We start from the raw sequence: 22,696 nt of genomic DNA on the forward strand, positions 1-22,696 counted from the left end.
CAAAAAAGCTAGGTAGAGAACTTTTGGGTGTGTTCATTTGTTAAAGAGATCTGAAGGCTGTAAGCTAGTGAACTGTTCTTGGTTCTTCCTGCATTCAGAGAAACACAGTGGTGTAGCTTCCTTCTAAATAAACCAAGATTTCCCAGACCCCAAACTTTGACTAGACACGCAGGTCAAAGAGGGACAGTGCTTCTAAGAAGCCTATCATGTAGAGCAGGGCTACTCAGCTTTGGAAGCCCCAGAGGCCACAATGATACTCTCAGCTCATGCCTAGGGCTGCAACTGAAGTGTGGTTGCTTATATATATAAATATATGCAAATAGCTTCTTTCACACTGACAGGCATAAATACAGTACCAAGATTAAGTCAAGACTACCTAACACACAGGTCCCATTTAAGTCAGTTCTGCTGATATTAATAAAATGCAATATTTTTGCCTGATTTCTACCCATATGACAGCACGTTTAATGAGCACTTTTAAAAAGGAAATTGTATACCCATGTTCTGGGTGTTTAGCTTGAAGCTTCAGGTTGTGCATTTCTTGGAGTGCTTTTACTCAAAGTTTCCAAACCAGAGCCCTCCAAGCTGCGGCGGAGGAGGTGGCCGAGTCAGGCTAGACCCGAGAGGCAGAAAGGACAGGTACCCAGGAGCCCCGTCCTGGATTCCATGCAGGGCTGACGTGCCTCCGTGGGAGTCTGTCGCTCCATGCAGGACAGAGGTAGGGCTGCCCAGCCACAGGGCTGGACTCAAATGTGGCCAGTGAGAGCCAGTTGGCATCTCTCAGGCTCTGCCCACAAAGCTAAGCAGCCAGCACTTCCCACAATGCCCCAGTGCTCCCGGCATCTCCTCCCTGGGGGCTAGAAACACTGACACCCTCTACCTGTCTGTTCCAGCCAGCCTGTCAGCTTGTGTCTTCCAATGCTCACCCCACCTGGGAGATGCCTCACCGTTGTGGAGTATATTCCCAGTGGAAGCCATGTTCAAAGGATCCCTCCAGTGGGCTGCGTGTTGAGCCCCATGTAGAGCAATATTAAGTACATTTGGAATTGGAATACAACAAGGCTGCACAATTGTGAACTGAACTGCACCCACTCCCTAAAGCCACTAGTTGACACACAACTTCCCTCTTGCACATACTATAATTTTGTTTCACAATGAGAAATGTGTGAAAGCTATGACTCAACAGACCAACGTTGATTTAATGCTGCCAGTTAAGGAGGGCGGATAGCTGTCTTTCATTTTTTTTCCCCTCCTTAGCCTGATTGACTAACTTATGTGGACACAAATGACTATTTGTACTATACTTCTTCCTTTCAAATAATTCTCTGCTCATTTTATTCATAATTAAGAAAACAGACATTACAGTGATGACATCTGCTCCTGCAAATGGAGAAAAAACCCTGGCACCTCAAATAAATATGGAAAATGAAAGGGATGAGGGGGATAGAGAAGAGAAGTTGTATTTTTTGAATGCATGTGCTTGATATTATACTCAATTTTTGCCTCAGAATATAGTCAGAGAAAAGTGAACATGTACCAGTATATGCAAGGTCTTTTCTTCAGTGTAGTTGCATGTAATTTGTGATTGAAATTGATATAATTCTTAGTGCTCTACAGCAGAGTTTTCCTTGTGGGGAAAAAGTTATCCTTAATAATAAAAAAAAAAACTCTTAACGTCTCACCTGTCTTTCACTATAAATCTGTAAGAGCTTGTAGACTGAAGAGTTGTTTGAGTTCCATGGCAGTTAAGCAGCTAAATAGAAACTATGAAGTACTTTGAAATTTTAAAATGAAAAATGCAGTTATTCATTCAACTAAAAATGGTTTCCTAAGCAAGAATCTAGATTAAAAGCAGTCAGTAACTTAGACTATTAAAAATTAAATTAATGGAGATTGCCTATCTCCTAGAACTGGAAGGGACCTTGAAACATCATCAAGTCCTGTCCCCTGTCTTCATAGCAGGACCAAGTACCATCCCTTTCAAATTTTTGCCCCCAATTCCTAAATGGCCTCTACAAGGATTGAACTCACAACCTTGTGTTTAGGAGGCCAATGCTGAAACCACTGAGCTATCCCCCCCTCTTTTTTTATTAATATTATAGATCAGTAAGTCAACTATAACTACTCAGTTGCTACTTTTAAAAACTGCTCTTTCATGTCTGAATTTCTATGCAACAATAATAAAAGTATGATCCCTGGTAAAAATTAACATAATTCTATAGCATAAGAAATAATTGCTTTTCAGAACAAACCTGGACCATACATTATTTCTATCTAAAAGAGATGTTACTATATTCATTGGATGAAAGAGAATTATACATTTTTCAGAATGCCTGTGATTCCATTTGGGGTTTTGGTAGCCATAGTAACATGTAGATAGCAGAGATAATTTTAGCCTTTGGTTTTATCGTTCCAGTATTAAAGAATTAGGTTCCAAAAATATCATCCTGGTCCTTGATGTAGTTCTAAAAATTGGCCTTTTCCTTGCACATTTAAAAGCAAGTCATGTGGGAGCCGTCTGCCCATAAAATACCTACCTAAGAAAAAGGACTGTCGCAGGGTCATAAAAATACTTACCAAACCGGACTCCTCCTAGATGGACACCTAGCCTTTGGTGGACACTGTCAGGGAAAGCACTCTATAATTATTTGGTTTCTAAACTAAGATCTTGCTCACACCCCATGCTTAGGCAGAAATAAAGGCCAACCCAATTAACTCCACATGCCTTAGAAAGACATAAGAGAGGTGAAATTTTAACATGCTACCATAACATTATTTTTTCATAGTAATTAAAGATGGAAGAAACATAAATCATGCAGTCAAATGCCCACCACAAAAATATGCTGTTTGAGTAGAGAGCTATTTGAGTAGAGAGCAGGTTGATTGACACTGTATGTGCCTTTAAAAATTCTAGCTGGAATTATAAGAACAATACAGATCTTAACTTCCAACTGAACATGCAAATATAGTCAAATTCTGTCAACTGAAAAGTTATACATTACCAAAAATCCAGTGTATCTATGCACTACCAGTACTTTTAATGACTCATTAAGTTCAGCTCAACGTACCACATTAATACTAACATTGGAAGCATGGAGATAGTAAAATGTTTACTAGCAATGTTATGAAAAATAGCTGTAATGATTACCTCATTCAGTATTGTGAATTTGTAAAGCACTTTGAGTTGCTTTGTCAAAAGACTGCAGAATGTCAACAGTTTTACACTGTGTATATATTAAAGATTAAGCATTGACCAGTTACATTTAAATGAATTTGAATAATTCAACTCTAGAGGAACTGTTCTGTCACTTTCCACAAGACACAAAAAGAACCCGATTCAGTGGTTTTTAACTTGTTCAATTTGCTTTTGAGGCCTCTTAGTTTCTGAAAAACTGCACATATTTTGAATAAAATGCAAGAGTGCATAAACCATACATCTTCATGTAGAACTGCAGCCTATAAGAGTGACTAAGATCTTTAGAGATTAAGCTAAAGCAATTGACGCTTACATCATTTTTATGGGCCATAGCAGTGTACTTAAAACACAGACCACCTCATTTCAGAGTCACTTAGGTATGTTTCAGTCATGGACCAACATTATTTTGATGAGTTTTCGCTTACCGAAAAAAGCAGGATACCTTCCTTCTCCATGGAATAAATTGATAGTGGCTCTGATGGAAGATAAGAGTCGCAGGTTGATGATTCCAGGCCATTCGACTGGTGTACACAAAGACGACCCATACTCTCTTCCTCCACTCTGTTTTGCCTGGCTCTATTCAGTTTCTGTAGTGTTCGGTTGAAGCACATCAAAAACTTATTTGCCGAAACAGCAGTTCTAAAAATCAAAACCCTACAGAATGCCACTCATTTTCTTATAAAAACAGACTGGTTAGTGAAGGGGAGATGCTGGAAGATAGAGGAAAACCCACCTGCTGAGAATGGACATTCCTCTAGAATTTAAGAATAGAGAAATATAGTAGTGAGAGTAAAGTTCATAAGAACTGTTATGGACACTTTATGTAATTATATGCAACTAAAAAACAACAAGGAATCCTATGGCACCTTAAAGACTAACCTTTATTTGGGCATTAGCTTCCTTGGCAAAACCCCACTTCATCCAATGCTTGAAATGGAAATTTTTCTACTCCATACATCTGACAAAGTGGGTTTTTGCTCACAAAAGCTGATGCCCAAATAAATGTGTTAGTCTTTAAGGTGCCACAGGGCTCCTTGTTTTTGCAGATACAGATTAACACAGCTATCCCTCTGATACCTCTTTGTAACTAAGGTAGGTAACTAATCAATGGCATTCAATCAGCTGATTTTTTAAACTCACCATAACCAGGATAAACAGGTTTGCAGTCAAGAAAATTTTCCTCAGCACCATGCTGGCATAAACCTTTGAAGTTTCTCTATTTCCCTTTGAAGCACTGAGTAGAGACTACAAAAATCAGGTGAGCGTATCTTTGCAGATCAATTTCCTGCAGGCACAGGCAGGGTGGAGGCAAAGAGAAGTAGTAAACTTGTCTAATCCAAGTCTATTTCTCATTCCACAAGTCCTCTCCATGGTACATCACATTATCTCTCCTCCCCCCCCCCCTTTTTTTTGTGGATAAAGCGTAGGACTGAACACAGTGTGATTAAAAGACTATTTCAAGGACAGGGAAGGAGCCGTATCATAGCTGCACAACTACACAAAAATCACAGTGTTTAAAGAAGTTGAACATAAGACACCCCCAGCAAGTTTTCACTTGTTTTATTTAGGTGAACATACATGTGGTCCACATACTCAAGGAAAACTGTAAATCATAAAATAATTTAATGACTTACGCTGGAAAGGAATTAGCAGTACCATCAGTTAGTGGAATAACAAAAAGTGCCTTTATGGAGCACATTTATTAAAAGGAATACCACTACCAAATGCATGAATAAAAAAGCCATAAATTACTCCAGGAGATGAAAACGGGCTTCTTAGGAGGGATTGGGATTTTCAGAAAAAAAAATACACACTTTTTTTTGCTAAATACTTTGACAATTAAGGTTACAAAAATACAACTGAATAAGATACTGCATAGTATTTTAATTAAGATAACTGATACTGAGCTGCAGAAAGTAACACAACATCTCTGCCTCCATTTCATTTCTAAATAGAGAACTCTAAAATTTAAAAACAAAAAATAGGCCTAAAGTATTCTCTAAAAGACACACTGTGGGTGGGATGTATAGTACTACGAAAATACATATCTTCCATTGTATTTAATAATTTACTTCATGTAAAAAGTTGTGAAATTATCACAAGAAGCTTATACAAATTCATTACTTTAGTAAATTAACAAAAAAGATTAAACATTTTCTTTTAAAACAAGGTTTAGCCCTGTTATAACAATTATACAAGGGGGGGGAAGGGTGAAGAGACTACATTTTGTATGAAGGAATACAAATTTACACACATTTTACAGAGACTCATACCCTACACATCTACAAAATTCACAGTTATAATACAAGCAGTACAAGGCTGAGAATAAAACTGTTCAATACCAAAAAGTTTTCTACTTTAAAAAAAGATCAACAGGAAGAGTTTCAAATTTCTGCACCAACTTCAAAATTTGAAAACAGACCAAAGTGTGCTCCCTCTCACAGGCACCCTTCAGCAAACGCATACGGCTTTTCTGGTCTGGTGGAAGAGTGAATTGCCAAGCTTCTTCTGCCCCCTTAAGCTTCGCCGCATGGTGAGCCTGTTTGAGTTTTTGCGCTGTGGAGATGTGGACAGGCTTTCTGGCTGGACACCAATGTTTCGAGCCAGGCTGCGTCTTGGCTTCTTCAAAGCTGGGCCAGAGTTAGACTCTTCTAATGTCCGTTTAAAGTTTCCTGTAGGTGTCCTCTCTGCTTCTTGGGATTTTGTTTGACCACTAGGGGACATCTTTAAGCTTTTTTGGTCTATGCTTGAATTTGCTGAATTGGCAGGGGAGAGGGTACCTGACAAGCCATTGCTGTAAGATTCATGAATCCTCAAAGCTAGTGTTTTGCTGCAGTTTTCCTCCTGAAGGCCTGGATCCCTAGAGGATGCTACCACCAATGGTGTACTGCTTTTAGCAATCTCCCCAGACAGCTCAGAATATTTATCCAAGATCACACTGCTATGCATTAGAGAAGGAACAGGCTCAAGGGAATTCAGTCGGGGCCATAGATCCTCTTCTAGCAGCTGGGATTAAAAAAGAAGGAATTATTTATCCATCAATATCGTTATTCCACTTGTGTTACCCCAGACAATGGCTACACTATTTGGGTGAAAGGCTCTATATTGAACAATAGATATGACAGCTTCTTTACGAGACAGATCTAACTCCAGATCCAAATGCAAAACACACCTGAATATTATCACAGTGGAGTTCAGGCTCTGGATGTATGCTTGGCAGCTTCAGCCCTCCACTCTTATGCAATTTCCATCAAGAAGTCTATGACAGTCTGCCATAAGACCTGTCTGGCCTTTTTTTAGCATCTATTCTTATTCTCACTGGTGCAAACTTAGTATGTCACCAAACTATGGGACCTATTTGCATTTTTCATTACTTTTGAATGCCAACAATGAAAATTATATCTGCAGAGAATGCCATGCACTTCCAGTCTTCATCAGTATCATCTGCAAACTAAAGATGCTGCTGCTCTCAGATATTTTTGTGAGAAAGTTTGCAAAGTGCTTTAAAGATTAAAAAGATCATAGAATGGCTAAGTATTATTAGGACAGACAGCAGAAGAGGAGGCGGCACTTCCTCCCGATCCTGATTACATTTAGACTTGTAAGTTACTGCTACATAAGCTATCAGGTGCCTGAAGCAATCCTCTTGTCACTGCAGGAGATCTAGTGGTGTAAAAGGAGATGAAATAAAGACGTCCCCAGGACAATACTAACTAACTTCTGAATTATTTTTATTACTTCCATCCTTTTACCTAAGAAACGCTCTTAATTCCTTACAACTGGGGGAAGACTATAGCCACATCTATACTTAACGCGCAGGAGATCAATCTGGGCTGTCCCGCTGCGGGCGTGCTCCAAGGCTTTGCTCCTGCCCCCCTGGTCTGCTGGGGGGGTCCAGCAAAGCCGCTGGACCCCCCCAGCAGCCCAGGGACACCAGAGCAAAGCCGCCGCCTGGGTGGCTTTGCTCGTTTGCCCAGGAGCAAAGCCACCCAGGCGGCAGCTTTGCTCGGGTGTCCCTGGTCTGCTGGGGGGGGTCCAGTGGCTTTGCTGGACCCCCCCAGCAGACCAGGGCAACAGGAGCAAAGCCGCCCAGGTGGAGAGAGTCCCGCTGCCTGGGCGGCTTTGCTCCAGGGCAAACGAGCAAAGCTGCCCAGGCAGCGGGACTCCCACCGCCTGGGCAGCTTTGCTCGGGTGTCCCTGGTCTGCTGGGGGGGGTCCAGCGGCTTTGCTGGACCCCCCCAGCAGACCAGGGAGACCAGGAGAAGCTTTTCTCGCCCCGTTCGTAAGTGCGGATCCGACATAAGTCGGATCCGCGTAAGTCGGGGACTGCCTGTATAGTTGCTCAGCACTTCAGAAGACAGGCTGGGCTATCAAAGGGATTTTTTTTTCCAGTGAAAAACCTGGACATTACCAAAAGATTATTTTAATCTTTGATGACCCAAAGTAAATTGAATGTAGATAGTTATTGCACAAAAACCAAGATAAATTCAGACTTTTAATAGATGTGAGTTCAACTGTTTGAGATTCATGAATCCTCAAAGCTAGTCCATAAATCTGATGACAGTCATTTATGGGCAGTATTTTAGAAGTTATTCTTTCTCTTAGTTCTAGCGACAACCCAACAAACCCATATAGGTTACACATTCGGAGGTGCTTTGTGAACTGTTTCCTCAATTATACTCTTGAGCCCCATGCTCAATATAGATAGCTAAGTAACTGATTTGGGGAACTTAAATCAGAAAATTAGGACACAGAGTACAGGAGAATTTGGTATGGGAATTGGGTAATGAGAAGAATAAAGGAACACAGCGTATGGACCAGTCAAAATTCATTCCTGGGCAATCAGCTGACAGCACTAGGAAACAGTTGGAAGTCTGTCCTTTTAAAAAAAAAATTGATAGAAATATCTCAAGGATGAATAGTAACAGCCACAATAACTGGCACCAAAATGATCTGACTCAGAAATAAGTGGATACGCTGGGCTTTAGACTACATTTTATTTCAGAGGTAACTGCACTTACTTCAGGCCTACACTTACCCAAAGGTTGTCACTGTGATGATCAGTCCCCCGGGATCGATTTAGTGGGTCTAGTAAAGACCCGCTAACTTGACACTCATCACTCTCTCCTCGACTCAGATACTCCACAGGAATGAGAAGCATAAGGGAAGTTGACAAGAGAGAGTTTCTCCCACTGACTTCCCTCAGTGGCGACCTCTTGGCAAGCTGACCTAATGTACGTTGACACCAGCTACAGTATTCACGTAGCTGGAGTTGTGTACCGTAGGTCGACATCGTCCTGTGTTGTAGACCTGCCCATAGTAGGGATATAAGCAAGTACCCAATAAGTCTAAGCTCAGCTATTCACTTCCCCCAGCCCTTGCTGCACCTGTATGAGAGGCAGCAATCGGGAAGGGGAAGGAGGGAACAAGAGCTGGTGCTGGGGGAGCCAGCTTAAAAGTCGTTTCCCCCCAGCACCATCTCCACAGTGCTGCCTGCCCACCCATCCCCAACTGCTGTCTCTATCAGAGGCAGCGAGTGGAGAGGGATAAGGGAGGCTGCTGCAAAGCAGTCTCTGCCCACGATGGGCTAAGGCTCACCGCAGGCAGCTTCTGTCCGCATGGGGACAGGGCGTTGGGGGAGGGGAAGTGGATTGGGCTTCTGCTGTTCGCGGTGACTGGGGTTGGCTGCGGACAGGGGCTGCTGCTGGAGCAGCCCCTGCCCACAGCCAGTCCAGGCCACTGCAAACCAGGGCTGCTAGTCCCAGCTCGTGCCGGTCCAGGACCACTGCATCTCTGCATTTTAAATATAGTAAAAGCCGCCAGGTTCTTACTGCATTTAAAATGCAGAGGCACTGTGGTCCCAGAGGGAGCCTCCCCTTATCATCGATACATAGGAAACCTGAGATTGTTAAAACTCAAGATTACAAATGCTTCTTTTGTTCTCTGAAGATGACAACAGTGTTTTTCTTATCAGCAGTACTTTCCACTTTTAAAGGCTGAGACGTTCACCCAAGACTTAGTTCCAAGGAATAAAAAGAGGATAAAGAACCATCATCAGTAACATCTTGCCATTGGCTGACATCTAACACCTGCCCAAATACACAGTTTAGATGACTGATCTCAAACTGGGATCAGGTACCTTCCTCTGTTTTTGTGATACTGATCCTCCTTCTGGCATGGTTATTAAAACAAGAGTAGGCAGAAGTTTTTCACTTGGAAAATAAATTCTTGTAGTCTCTCTCCGTACATGAAAACACCATATTCTTTACATGAACAATCTCTCTTACTTAGAAGAGACAGAAATAAGCTCTACAAGAATAAAGCAGATCTGAATTCCTAGTGTGATGTCTCACTTACCCACATGAGGAAGTGTGAATTTCAAGACAGTATCATCACCACTAGTTTCATTTACACAGATGCAGGGAATATGTAGGGATTCCCTCTACCTCTGTTCACTTTTTGTACCAGGATTTCTTTCAAAAAAGCTGTAACCCAGGAAAAAGCCTCCTGGACTTTCATATTACCATGTAGGAGAAAGGCCCCAATTTTTCAGCTCCTTAAATCAGATTATCTGTGGCTGTCTCCTTAATGTTATCCCCACATACAGTTCTCAGAAGAAAAAGTATTTAGAAGCAATTCTGTGGCTATTTGAGAGGAATTAGTAAACATAGCCAAAAGCCAAACATTACTGGAGTTCTGTATACATTCTGCAAAGGTTAGGTCACCAACACATTGGTTAAAAGTGACCGGGCAGCAGATCTGAAAAAAACCACACCTTAGAAAAGAGAGGTTTCGTCTGCTTCCTGACATGCCAAAAATACTGGTTGTGAATCTTTACAAATGACGTCTTCCATTTAAGGCTGACTATTTGAGATTTTAAATTTTGAAGGACATGGTAAAAACCAATCCATTTCTTACTGTTGCATAAGAACAAAATCGGTGACTTAAGTGAAGAGCAAATAAATTGCCTCCCCCCCCCCAAAAAAAGTCTATATACCAGCAGAATTCACTGTCAGAGCAAATACTGGATTTTTTAAAAGGCCGGTGTATGATCAGCACAGGGATCAGGAAGCAATTCTCTTCTCTGCTCCTTATATACAGTATTATACAACGGAGTATTTATGTATGGTCTGGGCAGCATGGGGTGGTTTCCTTCTTCCAGAAGTCATTGCTTAAGGCACAAGTCCAACTCTGACAGTTTAAACCAGTAGGGAATATTCTGTCCCTCATGGGCTATTTTAATCCTCCCTCCAAAAACTGAATTTGTGTCTTTTTTAAAAGGCTTCTGTTTATCACTGAAATAAAGCACAATGCAGCCCTCATTTACCCACTATGTGGGCCCCATGCTAATTAATTATAAATTTCATGTAATTTGAATTTCATAGAAAGAAAATGAGTCAAAGCTGCCTCTTGAGTTTGAATTTTACCCAGAAGATTTATTTAGAAGCATTTACTATTTCAACGGCAAACCCTGTTGGCCAACCACTACGTTAATCCCAGTGTGGCAATCTGCTCTTTTCATCATTAATGTGTCTCTCTGTAATGAGAAGCTACTTCCCTGCCCATTGCAAAAAGGTTACTTATTAGTCAAGCCAGAATAATGACCTGAAAATACAGGGAAGCTCCTTTTTGAGCTCTCTCAAAAATACACAAGGGGACACAGACGCAGAATCATTCCATTTATTCTAAACTGCCTAGAGATGTTTATTTTTCCTTAAATGTTTCAAGATTATTCTGATAGCACAGTTGCCCTGTTTTCTCTCTCTCTTTTTCCACTTTCTGCTTCGACTTTTTCCTTTCCTTCCACTTCTATACGGAGTCTGTGAGAATAGATGGTATTTTTGTTACTAAAACAGCAACCTCTACTAATGCTAAAAAGTGCTATTTGTGGTATATATGCTTTCATTTCTGTTTAAAAAAATCAAGTGGGGGCAGAAATGAATTCTTCTAAATAAAATCAATATTTTTAAAATTAGAAATTAAAATTGTAAAGCAGGGCAAGAAGAAAAAAGGGCACTAAAATGGAGGCAGCAGATTAAATGGTAAGCATCGTATGTGCTTGTGGCCAACTCAATTTTACCATCAGGGCCCTGCTAAGAAAAAGAAGACAAAGGCCTTGTCTATGTGGGGAACTGACTGGGATGGCTACAGAAGAATAAGTTATTGTGCTCTAGCTCCCTGTGTGGATACACTGTTCTGGAATAAATGTAAATTTATTCTAGAATAATTACTTCACACACAAAATGGAGTAATTATTCTGGAACAAAGTCACTTTTATTCCAGAACAGAATGTTCTGGTCACATGGGGTATGTCTACACTTCCAAGGAGATCGAAGCTGCCACATCCAGGGTTTTAATTAGCGGGCCTAGTGAAGACATGCTAATTCGAAAGGAGATGGACACTCCGGGTGATGCCGGTAGTGCTGCTTCCACATGGAGTAAGTTGAAGGAAGTGTGTTCTCCCTTCAACTTCCTGCAGTGTGGACAGCGCCAAAAGCCAAGTTAAGGTACTTCGACTTCCGCTACGCAATTCATGTAGCTGATGTCGTGCATCTTAATTCAACCTTGTTCTGTAGTGTAGACATACCCATGGAGAGCTATTTTAGAATAGCGATAGCAATATAGTTTATACTGCTGTAGCTCTTCAAGTCATTTTCTCTATCGAGACAATCGTAGGCAAACAAAATTAAAAGTTAGCTTCATCTCAGTGCTAAACACTGCTTTGAACTGGTAAAAGTAACAGTTTGTGCTTATCTACCAGATGAAAGACTCATCATCAAGGCAAATGCAAGGTGTGTAGCAGTAAAACAGCAAGAGGACTTCAAGGAGGGTATGTGCAGTCCTTTAAAAACAGCCGAGCAGCTCTGGCAGAGAACTGAAGAGCAGTTTGAAATTTGCCATGAAAGGAATGATGCTCCTCTTAAGTGTTGATCTAGAGCTTCCATTGCTTTCAGTATTGGTCTCCCTCACTACTGGAGCACAGATTTCTACACCACAAAGAATGTATTGAATTTTTTTCCATGAGTGAAATGAGGAGGGGGTGTTTACAGTATGTATTTTAAATGCTAGCTCTGGGACATTTTCAATCATCAACATGTCCCAAAGCTTACTTGACAGAAGGTTGGAAACAATTCAAAAGCTGTACAAAAAAACCCCACCCCACTGACAACACACGAATAATTACAGTTCAGATAATCTCTTGCCAAAGAAGACTTCGGGATTACTACTTCTTTTCAGCGGATTTTGGTTCCTCCCATGCATTCTCCTGCTGCTACTCAATGAAAAAGCCCACTTGCTGTTTTATTAGCGGTCTCTATATCAACCATATGTTAAGTACTCTCGTCCTAATCTTTGTTTTTCCATTTTACTTTGCCTAAAGGATGGCTATTCAAAGACATTAGAGAACATCAAAGCACTAGAGCTATTCCAGTTTGCAGAAACTGGCAATTATCGAAACAAACATCCACTCACAATTACACCCTAGTCTTTAACAACAAAATGGCAAAGACCTTCCAAAAACCTCCCTTCTATGTTAATGGACAAAAGCTTCTCATTCAAAGGATGATCCTGTAAAATAAGGCCTTTTTAAAAAAAAAAAAAAAAAAAAAAAAAAAGATGAAAATTTAAATGGACAGATAAATGCAGATAAGCTCTCCCAACCTGAAAATAAAAGTGCTCTTAAAAATAACCAATCGCTCTCTGTTTATGTAGCACGGAGAAGTGCTTCTAATCAGGAAGGACACTGTACACAACATTTATATACTGACCATTTGTAGATCAACTACAAATATACCAGTCAGCGTTGTATCATTATAGATTGCAGTTGTCAGCACTCGACTCAATTCAAAAAGTGTCAAGATCTTAAGATGACGCAGAGACTTTAAATGTCTCCGAATCCAGTAATCCAGAACACTTATTTTACACTCTTGCCTCATGTTCCCAGGACTAAACTGAAGAACACATGGGTAAGAAAAGAAGAGGTGTATCATCTAATAGTTGGGCACAATCACACCAAGCAGCCACAAATTCAGCTCCCTCTATCAGATTTTAAGTCACATAAGAAGGCTGCTTCTCTCCAGCAAGAAGCAGGAGGCAGACGGAAGAATTAGCTGTACATTTGTGGGTTTCATTCTTAACATTGGTGTTCTAAATAATTTTACCTTGATAGGAGGGGTACAGCAACGGGACGGTGTCATCGCGCCCATATCGGGGCTGCTGTACCAGGGGCCCTCTGCCAAGTTGAGATACAGTTCCTCTTCATTTTCCCAGCTGCTCCGACCGTTCTGCACTGGTGAGATGCAGATTACGATGGCACTAGTATTATCTGCACGAAGCATGCGCTGCCTCCACCGACCGAGTGCTCTGTTCACCAGCATCTTGGCACAAGACTGTCTGTGTTCTCCCTTCGTTGTTTAAGGAATAAAACAGAGAAAAACCATCACCCCCATTTTACTGTGGCCATAACATGACGGAGTCAGGTAACAGAGCTTCCAATTCTTTACCTCTACATGATGGTGCTAACACCCCAGAATTCACTCAAACATGAATCTTAGCAGCAGCAGCCAGCTCCTACTAGGTTTAAAATACAGAGTCAGCTCCCGGAGCTGGCTCGAGCTGGGATTGAACTGTCCCGGCTCACACAGGCTCCAGGATGCTGCGGTTGTGCCCCTCTTCTGCTTACTGCACCAAAAAGACAGTGCTGGAGAGAACCAGCTTTTAAACCGGCTTCCCTTCTCTCTCCCCACCCAGCACCAGCTCCTGCTTCCCCACACCTGGCTGCCTCTGGGGGAAGTGAGTAGTCAACTCCGCTACTCCCGTACATCCCTAGTGCAAACAGCAGTTACACTGGTACTTCATTCGTAAGACATCACACAGAAGAAACTCATGTTACTAATTTTTTTAAAAGATTACACACTTGCACCTACAACAGTGGTGTGGATTAGTGCAGAACTGTTATTTCAAACATAAAAATGCTTTAAACTCTCCAAGTGAAACAGAGATATCTGAAAATTGATCGACCACTCCCTCCCCCAGGTCACAACAGGCGCTCAAGGTAGGGAGGACTGAGGTGCAGGGTAGGGTGCAGGAGAGGTTCCCGACCCTTCATCCCTCCCCCAGGCTGGGAACCTTTCCTACACTCTACCCTGCACCTCAGTCCCGTGCCCCAGATCACAACCACTTCCTTCACCCAAACTCCCTCTCAGACACCACACCCTCTCCTGCACCCCAATCTCCTACCCTGAGCACCCAACCTATGTTCCAGACCCGGCACCCCTTGCACAGACAAGGGCAGCCCTTGATCATTTAGCAAAACCTTGGAGTGGTCCTGCATCAAAAATAATTGCCCAACCCTGTTTCGACATGTACTGCAATAGAGTAACAGCAACAAAGTGACTTAATAGCCACAGGCGCTGCATGGGGGCCCGAAGGGCCACGTGCCCCCCAAACACTATGGGTAGGAAGAGCAGGGGGCTGGCCAGCAGCCAGTGAGAGGATTAACAGTGGGGGAGGGATTTCCTGCCCCACACTTACCAGCATTAGTGGGGCAAGTGAACTAATAGCCCCATGTCATTGCACTTCTCTGACTGTGTCACTCGGGGGAGGGGCGGGACCACCCCACACTCCCCAGTGGGAAGCGGAGCAATGCGGCTGGGAAAACAGGGCCATGTTACTCTGCTTGACCTGCCGCTACCGGTAAACACGGGCGCTGGGGAAGGGGAGGGAGTGGAGGAACTTCTGCTGCAGGCATTGCTAGTCCCCACCGTGTGCCACATCGCTCAGGGGAGAAGAGGCAGGGCGTGGACGGAGCAAGGGCGGGGAGAGATCGGAACAGAGGAGGGGCTTGGAGCGGAAGGGGGCTGTCCCAGCCCTTCCCTGAACTGGAGAGAGGCACATGGCCAGTAGCCCCTTCTGCCCCCTTCACCCAGTTGCCCCTGTTCAGAGCTACCATGTTACCTTTAAGTAGCTGACAGCATAATCAGGCCCTCACCATAAAATACTGTTTCTCCTCATGATCCTGGCACATAGAAATGGCATCTTGAGGTGGGATCATGTTCCACAGCCCATCACTGCCTAGAATAATGTATTTGTGCTTCTGGGGATCAAGCGTATATACACTAGTGTCTGGTTCAGGAGATACAACAAATTCACCACTGTAGAAATCGTAACTCCACAGATCACCTGGGGAGGAAGAAAACAAGGAAAATGTTTAATACAAGTCAGTCCAGGGTCATCAGTGTCCCCTTATTACCAGCAGTCTTGAACACCAACCTGCAGTGAAGTCCATTCCTGGGAAGTCTAGCCATGCAACTCTCTTAAGACAATCAGGAGTTTTTGTTGTTGGATTTTAAATTGCTATTTTCTGATAGGTCACTCAGGGTTTTTTTTAAACTTCATTTTAAACCAGTGGTTCCCAAACTTTTTGGCATCACACCTCCTTTTTGATTTTTGAGAAATCCTTACCCCGCCCTCCTCCCCCAAAATACAGCAGCAAATTTGAGGGGGGGGGAAAGGAACTGACCGGGGCCGAAAAACAAAATTAGCAGCAAAACTAAAAGCAGAGCAGGTATTGCCTTTTTAAGGTGGCCTTTTTGAAGTCTGCTCCAGACGGACCTGGCTCTTTCTTGAGGGGTGATTGACAATGGGGGGAGGGCCTGGATCACCTCACGCCCCCTCCTGGAATTTCTTCATAATCCCCCCAGTTTGGGAACCCATGTTTTAAACCATGTTTATAAGAGATTCTCTCTTCCCTGTTGATGTTTGTTAGGGTCTTTTCAGGAAGGGAAAAGTTGACTCAATACACAGGAAACAATGAAATTGACTATATTTAGGTGGCAAATACAGTGAGTAAAATTGTTACAAGAGAGAAAAGTGCCTTTTTCTCATTCATTTCTCCCAGTTATAAAGACTGTATATGTTACTTGTAAAACCAGTAAAATTTTCAGACAAAAATGTGGTTTTCCAAATTGGTCCCTTTAAATCAAGGAGCACCGTTATGCTGTTATTCCAATATTTTCTTGAGAGCTCCTTCCAAACTTGACAGCATGGTTTCTACAAGGGTAACCTCTACAAGTCCAACTTTTGGACATTACCCGCCCTCTCTGCAGCATCCTACAATTGTAGGAACAGAATGAAAAATAATTCTCATAGAAAATATCCTCCACTTGATTCTAGCAAACAACTCCTTAGAAAGGTCACTGAAGGTTTGAAATTAACAGAGAATCCAATATAATCTTTCCTACCATTTTCCACACACTGGCGGTTCTCTTCTTGTACGCAACATACAGCTTTAAAGTAGAAATTCATTCAACCTCAAAGTGGAAAAGCATTTAGAATCTAAAAAGCTCCTTTTTAAAAGCAACAGTTTTTCAGCTCGAGACTTCAAGAAACGTAACGGTTTGTGACCTTTTAACGGTGCTTTCTGACATCTTCTTTGCCCGCCCCACCATTTAAAATAATAAAAATAAAGCTCTTTGTCTCCCTGCTTCCTGGAGTAGGACATTCTCCTTTAGCTCCGCTTAATACTATCAAGCGGTACAAAAGGTTTTTCAGAACCAGAATAAGGAATACTTCAAATCAATTAATCCACTTCACTACAGCAAACAGCAATGGGCCATCCTCAAAGAGCCAATTCACTTTCATAGCAGCAGATGATAACAGGAACGCTTCTAGTAAATGCTAATTAAAAGCCTGGCCTACTTGAGCAGAGGCGCTCTCTCCATCAGCGGACTAGTACAACAAAGCTCACTGGCTGGCAACAAGATCAAAATAAACACTGTAGCAGTCAAACTGAGCTCCAGTGAAGCAATTATTGTGCATGTAATTGCCATAGAGAAAAAGGTTTTGTTCAAATCTTGCCTGCCATAGCCACCACAGATAAGAGCTTAACTCCTCATTCAGTTTATAATCTTTCTATAGGTACATCAAGAACCCTCCTGCATCCAACTGAAGTCTTGCCATGGTAATCAATGGCGGCATGAGACTCAAATATGGAACTAGTTGTTTTGCTTGATTGTTTTAACTATGCTTGTGTAGTTAAGCTAGGTCTAGCAGTTGTTTACATTTACGAAATAATATGCCCGAAGTTTATGTAAACTTAAATACATGATGCAAGGCCACTGTAGGGGCTAATCACCTTGCAAAATTGGTTTAACTTACCCTTGTCAGATCACAAATGCTTTCATCAGTATTGTTTCTTTACCTCTTCTAAGGCCACATCGCCACTTGCTGCCCCTAAGATCAATCTTCTGGAGTTCAATTTATTAGGTCTAGTTAAGACCTGCTAAATCAAACACTGAAGGCAGCCCCAGTTGATGCCAGTGCTCCTGGCAGTCGGGAGGAATAATGGAAGCCAACATTCTCTCATCAGTGTCCCTCTGTGAAGATGTTGCCAAGTTTGACATAAGGTAAGCTGACGCCAGCTGCATATTTTATGTAGCTGGAGTTGTGTACCTTAACCCAACCTTCCAGGTCTAGTGTAGCTGGTGTCGGCTTACCTTATGTAGAGTAAAGATGTTAAATATCAGTTAATTGATCCGTTAATTACTCGACTAGTCAATAGGCACTTCCTCATTCCTCCTTTGAAATGAACAAGAGCCCCCAGTGGGGCTCTGGGGCTCTTGTACATTTCAAAGGAGGAATGCAGAACTGCGTGTGCAGCGGAGTCCCCTGCTGATCCCGGGCTCCATGCTGCGCTGCGGATTTGAAATGCCGCACGGAGCTGGGGTCAACTGGGGAGTCCCCAGCTGAGCCTGGGCTCCACAGCGCCACTTTGAAATGCTGCCTTGGTGTTTCAAAGGGGCAGTGCCATACAGCTGAGCCGGAGATCAACTGTGCGGGTCTGCACCTTTGAAACACGGAGGTGGCGTTCAAAGGGGCAGCGCCTCACAGCTAAGCTGGGGATCAGCTATGCAACACTGCCCTTTGAACACCGCCTCCATGTTTCAAAGGGGAAGCACTGCACAGCTGACCCCGGGCTCAGTTGTGAAGCACTGCCCCTTTGAAGTACTCCTTTTCCCCCCTTTTGCTACTTCTATTTGATAGATGCAGCAAGGGAGGGAGAGGGGATCAACCAGTTGACTAGACTATCCGATAAGCTTTTGCTTATTAGATAGTCGACTAGTCCTTAACATCCTTAATGTAGAGCCTGACACTTTTCACAGAGGAACGCGGACAGGAGAGTGTTGGCTTCCCTTACTCCTTGCAACTTCCAGGAGTACCAGCACCAATGGGGGCATTCGAATTAGTGGGTCTTAACTAGACCTAATAAATCAAACACCAGAAGATTGATTTCCAGCGCAGCAAGTGGAGATGTGGAGATGTACCTTAGAAGAGGTAAAGAAGCAATACTGACAAAATCATTTGTGATCTGTAAAGGTTAAGTTAAAACAATTTTGAAAGGTGATTAGCCCCTACGGTGGCCTTATATCCATGTATTTAAGATTACATAAATCAACGTTGGGCATATTATTGCATAGATTTAAACAACAGCTATCTAATACTCTGTCTAAGAAGCTGGCTCACCCCGCTGTGGGAGGTAGCCCAGAGCTCTGACTTGAGTGAGAGTGAGTCAAGGAGGGATTGGTGCGGGGTTGTAATTCTCAACTGGGAGCAAGTTATTGTTTTGTACTCTTTACTTGTATGGGCCCCTCTCAATGATTTTTCTGTAAGTGAGTGGCTCCTGACCAAAAAAGGGTTCCCCACCCTTTATTGAGTCACAGGTATTTTTAATCAAAATCGTGGACAGGTCAGACAATACACAAAAATTCACTGCCTGGGCCTTGACTTGTCTATGACTTACATTAAAAATACCTGTGATTAAATCTTGGAGGGTGGAAGGGGGGACACGCAGAGTCAGCAGCACCAGTCTGGGGATGACTGCTGCTCTGGCCAGCTGCCCAAGGTCTGCTAGAGCCACGGCTGGTGTGACTGGTCCCTGAACCAGTTGCTTGGGAAGCCCTGGGACAGACATACTGGTTCCTGCAGAAGTCACAGAGGTTGTGGCAAGTCACACAATCCAGAACTTCCACGACCTTGGACACACACAGGGCCCTAATAATGCAATCCAATCAGGGTGTGTTCAGGTGTGGCCAAACGAAGAATGCCCATCAGACTCTTACAATCACATTTCGAGTTATTCCTGTTCTAGTTTTGACTAGCTGCACCTGGGAATTAATTGGCAGTAAATTTGTTTTCAAAATAGGAGACACAAAGTGCAAAGCTGTTTTAACTCTCTATAAACAAGGTACATAACACTTACAGGGAGGGATTCAAACAGCTGACGTGTTACAGAGCTACATTATTCTCCTTTTTAAAAACACATTAACAACCCAGACCAGAGCCAAAGAATGAGAAGTACAGCAGCACGCACAGGAAGCTTGCAAGAAGTGCAGAAAGCCAAAGATTTCGGAGTGGTTTTGAAGATGTATTCCTTTCAGACCTTGTACCTTATCAGTCAGCCCCAGGGCCACATGCAGCCCATTAGGAGCATGGGTGGCCCACAAGACACTGTCCACCACTGCCCATGCACAAGGTTGCCAGGGTCTGCTGGTTTTTGCCTGTGTAGGTTTATTCCCGAGCCAATATTCCAATAGTGGTAAGCACTTAAACAAGGGCATGTGAAGGGAGGTGCGAGCACTCTGCAGCCAATCACAGCACTGTTACGGTTCAGTCGCCACACCCCACAAATTCCAGGTACGAACGCGTCATCAGCAAAACTACCCTATCCCGGCAGATCTCTTGGTTGCAACACTCTTGCAGCCCGCTGGGATAAAAGAGGGCCGCTCATGTGGCTCACTCACTAGTTCTGGTTGCCTTTCACTGCTATAGGTGCTAGAAGCAACCTCTCCTGCCACTGGTAAGGCATCTGAAGACTTGAGAGATGCTAACCACTGAATTCTCACTGTCAATCAAAAAGCACATGGTCCTCCCAGGGTACAGTAGCTTAGCCCATTGTCCTGAAGCTCTTTGTGATGTGTGTGGCATGTAACACAGCAGCAGGCTGGAGCTTTGCTTTTTAACAAGCACGAGTCTCCCTTTCTCCAGTCACAAGCGAGTTTCTGGACAGTATGAGATGCAGGGACGAGACAACGAAAGCAGCGTGGTCTAAAAACTAGACTCGTGCCCTGGGTTTCAAGACTTGTGGATTTTATTTTCCACTCTCTCTCTGATTTATTCTGGCATGGTCACTGTCACAGAATGGGAGGGAGTCTCCGGGCCCTGCGCCCCCATCCACAGTCACATGTGACTCTCAGCCAGCAGCTACAACAGAGACACAGCATAGCCCAGATTTGTTCTTACAATCCATCTTGGGGAAAGAGGACCCCAAAGCCCCAGCCCAGGCCCCTGTCCCAGCCCCCCAGGCTGGTTGGCTCCCCTTCTTCCTCAGCCAGCAGAAAACAAACTCACTCACAGCCACTGCTCACAACCCTCCCGACTGCCACGCCTCCTCCTTTGTTCATGTTCCCAGGCAAAGTGTCACCTGACTGAATCCTCCACCTAGCTCAGGTGACAAGCTGACCTGGGGCATGTAATTTTTCAGCAATTACACGTTTACACGTGGGGGAAGGGGATGGATATTTTGGCTTCCTTCGAATGGATTGGTTGCCCCATTAATATAATTTGGACCCCACATAGAAATTTTAAAATGGTCACACATTTATGAGGCACCTAGGGGTCACCAAATGAAATTAATAGCTAGCAGATTTAAAACAAACAAAAGGAAGTACTATGTCACACAGTCAACCTGTGGAACGCCTTGCCAGAGGTTTAACGGTTCAAAAAAGAGCTAAATACATTCATGGAGGCTAGATCACTTGATGATTCTCTGTTCTGTTCATTCCCTCTGTTAGGACTGAAAGTTTTATTCTTTTTTATATTTGTATTTTAGGTTTAGTAATGTAAGGTAATATAATCATATTTAATATTGAAGTTTGTATGTATCTCCTATATTTCCTTGTTCTAAAGTGTAGTGAGTAAAAGAGACAGGATCTCATACTGTGTCTATGTCAATGAGATTAGAAATATTGAAAGCCCGGGCCTTCGATGTGAATTGTTTTGATTTTGCTTAAAATAAAACACTGCTGTTTACTTTTAAAGGATTCTGTGAGAAAGACTGTTTGTATGAATGAGATACGGTGTGAAGATCATTGTTAGAGCCAGATGGTCAAGAGAAAAGGGACAAACTGTAAAAGACAGACTGTGAAAAGAAACATATCGGCGTCAGAAAAACCATCAGTGCGTACCCACGGCCAAGAGATAAAACCCATAGTTTTCCCTAAGTGGTGAGTGCTTTACAAACATTAATTCAGCAGCACAGTAAAGTAGGCAGGTATCTCCTTTTACAGATTGGGAAATTACAATTACAAATTTGACACGGTCCACCTGGGCTTGAATAAAGATATTAGCTAGCTAACCTACTACAAAGCCAGTTTCCCCTGCCTTCAACTAGGCATGTCAGATGTCGTGTATTTTTGTTATCATGTAGCCCCAACAATTTTTAGCAGTTACACGATTACTAAAATACTCCCCAGGGGTGGGGCTGGAAGACAGTGCGCTTCCAACATCACTCCTGGGGAACTCCCTGCCAACCCTGAACTGCTGCATCTGTAGCAAAGGCAGCAGTGCAGAGTAGCAGGCAGAGCCGGTCCACCAGGGGGAGCCCATTTAAAAATCAGCTCCCTGAGCAGACCAAAACCCGCCTGTTCCCCCTCCCACTTCACACTGCCTCTCTGGGAGGCAACAAGAGAGGGCAGGCGGCTCTGTTGGGCCGGCATGCAGGGAAAGCCAGATTAAAAGCCAGTTACCCGCAGATATTGGCTCCCCTCTGCCCCCACCCTCCTGTGGTGCTGCCTCTCTATAGGGCGGTGGCAGAGGGGGAGCTCTGCAGCCCACAAGCCCTAGTTCCCGCCCTCCCCCCCTTGCTGCCTCTGATATAGGTAGAGAGGGAGCAAAGGGGGGGGTTGTGTGTAGTCATTTGGATTAACTGATAAACCTAGTCTGATCAGTTAATCAGCTATACGCTAACATCTCTACCTTTGACAGTCACATTTTCACATCCAGTCTACTTCATTAGCTTCATTAACATGGGCCCTACAATTGGCAGGTAAACTGCTTTTGTGGTTATATACATCTTGCATTTTGTTATTTCCACTCCAACTCATCTGATGAAGTGGGGTTTACCCACAAAAGCTCATGGTCTTATATATTTGTTAGTCTCTAAGGTGCCACAGGACCACTCATAAGGTCATGTGACTTGTCTACAGCCATGCTAATGGTATAACCAATATTAGAAATCACGAGTTGCAGGCTCCATTCCCAAGACCACACTCTACTTTTGTTCCTAATTAAAAATGTGATGCTACATATTGCTCAATGTCTTAAAAATCCTGTCCGTCTTAGAGTCTTATGACCAGGAATTTTTTTGTACTCTGGGGACACTCCTTCTGCATCCAGCTGAGCTAATGATCTGAGACTGGAATCGACTTTCTAGATTAAGTTTCC

The 22,696-nt window shown here is 43.2% G+C and overlaps 1 protein-coding gene across 1 annotated transcript in view; it reads right to left on the reverse strand.

The window, feature by feature from the left end:
* Positions 1–4,741: 4,741 nt before the first annotated feature.
* PPM1D (protein phosphatase, Mg2+/Mn2+ dependent 1D) overlaps positions 4,742–22,696 on the reverse strand; it is a 45,790-nt gene continuing 27,835 nt past the window's right edge. Inside the window, exons 4-6 of the mRNA XM_025179227.2 lie at positions 15,186–15,376; positions 13,357–13,599; positions 4,742–6,202 (exon numbers count right to left, since the gene is read on the reverse strand). Of these exons, the coding sequence (XP_025035012.2) occupies positions 5,648–6,202; positions 13,357–13,599; positions 15,186–15,376 (989 nt within the window). The 3' untranslated portion in view covers positions 4,742–5,647. The remainder of the gene's footprint in view (positions 6,203–13,356; positions 13,600–15,185; positions 15,377–22,696) is intronic.

This window comes from Pelodiscus sinensis, chromosome 21 (assembly GCF_049634645.1).
Source record: "Pelodiscus sinensis isolate JC-2024 chromosome 21, ASM4963464v1, whole genome shotgun sequence".
Lineage (NCBI taxonomy): Eukaryota > Metazoa > Chordata > Testudines > Trionychidae > Pelodiscus > Pelodiscus sinensis.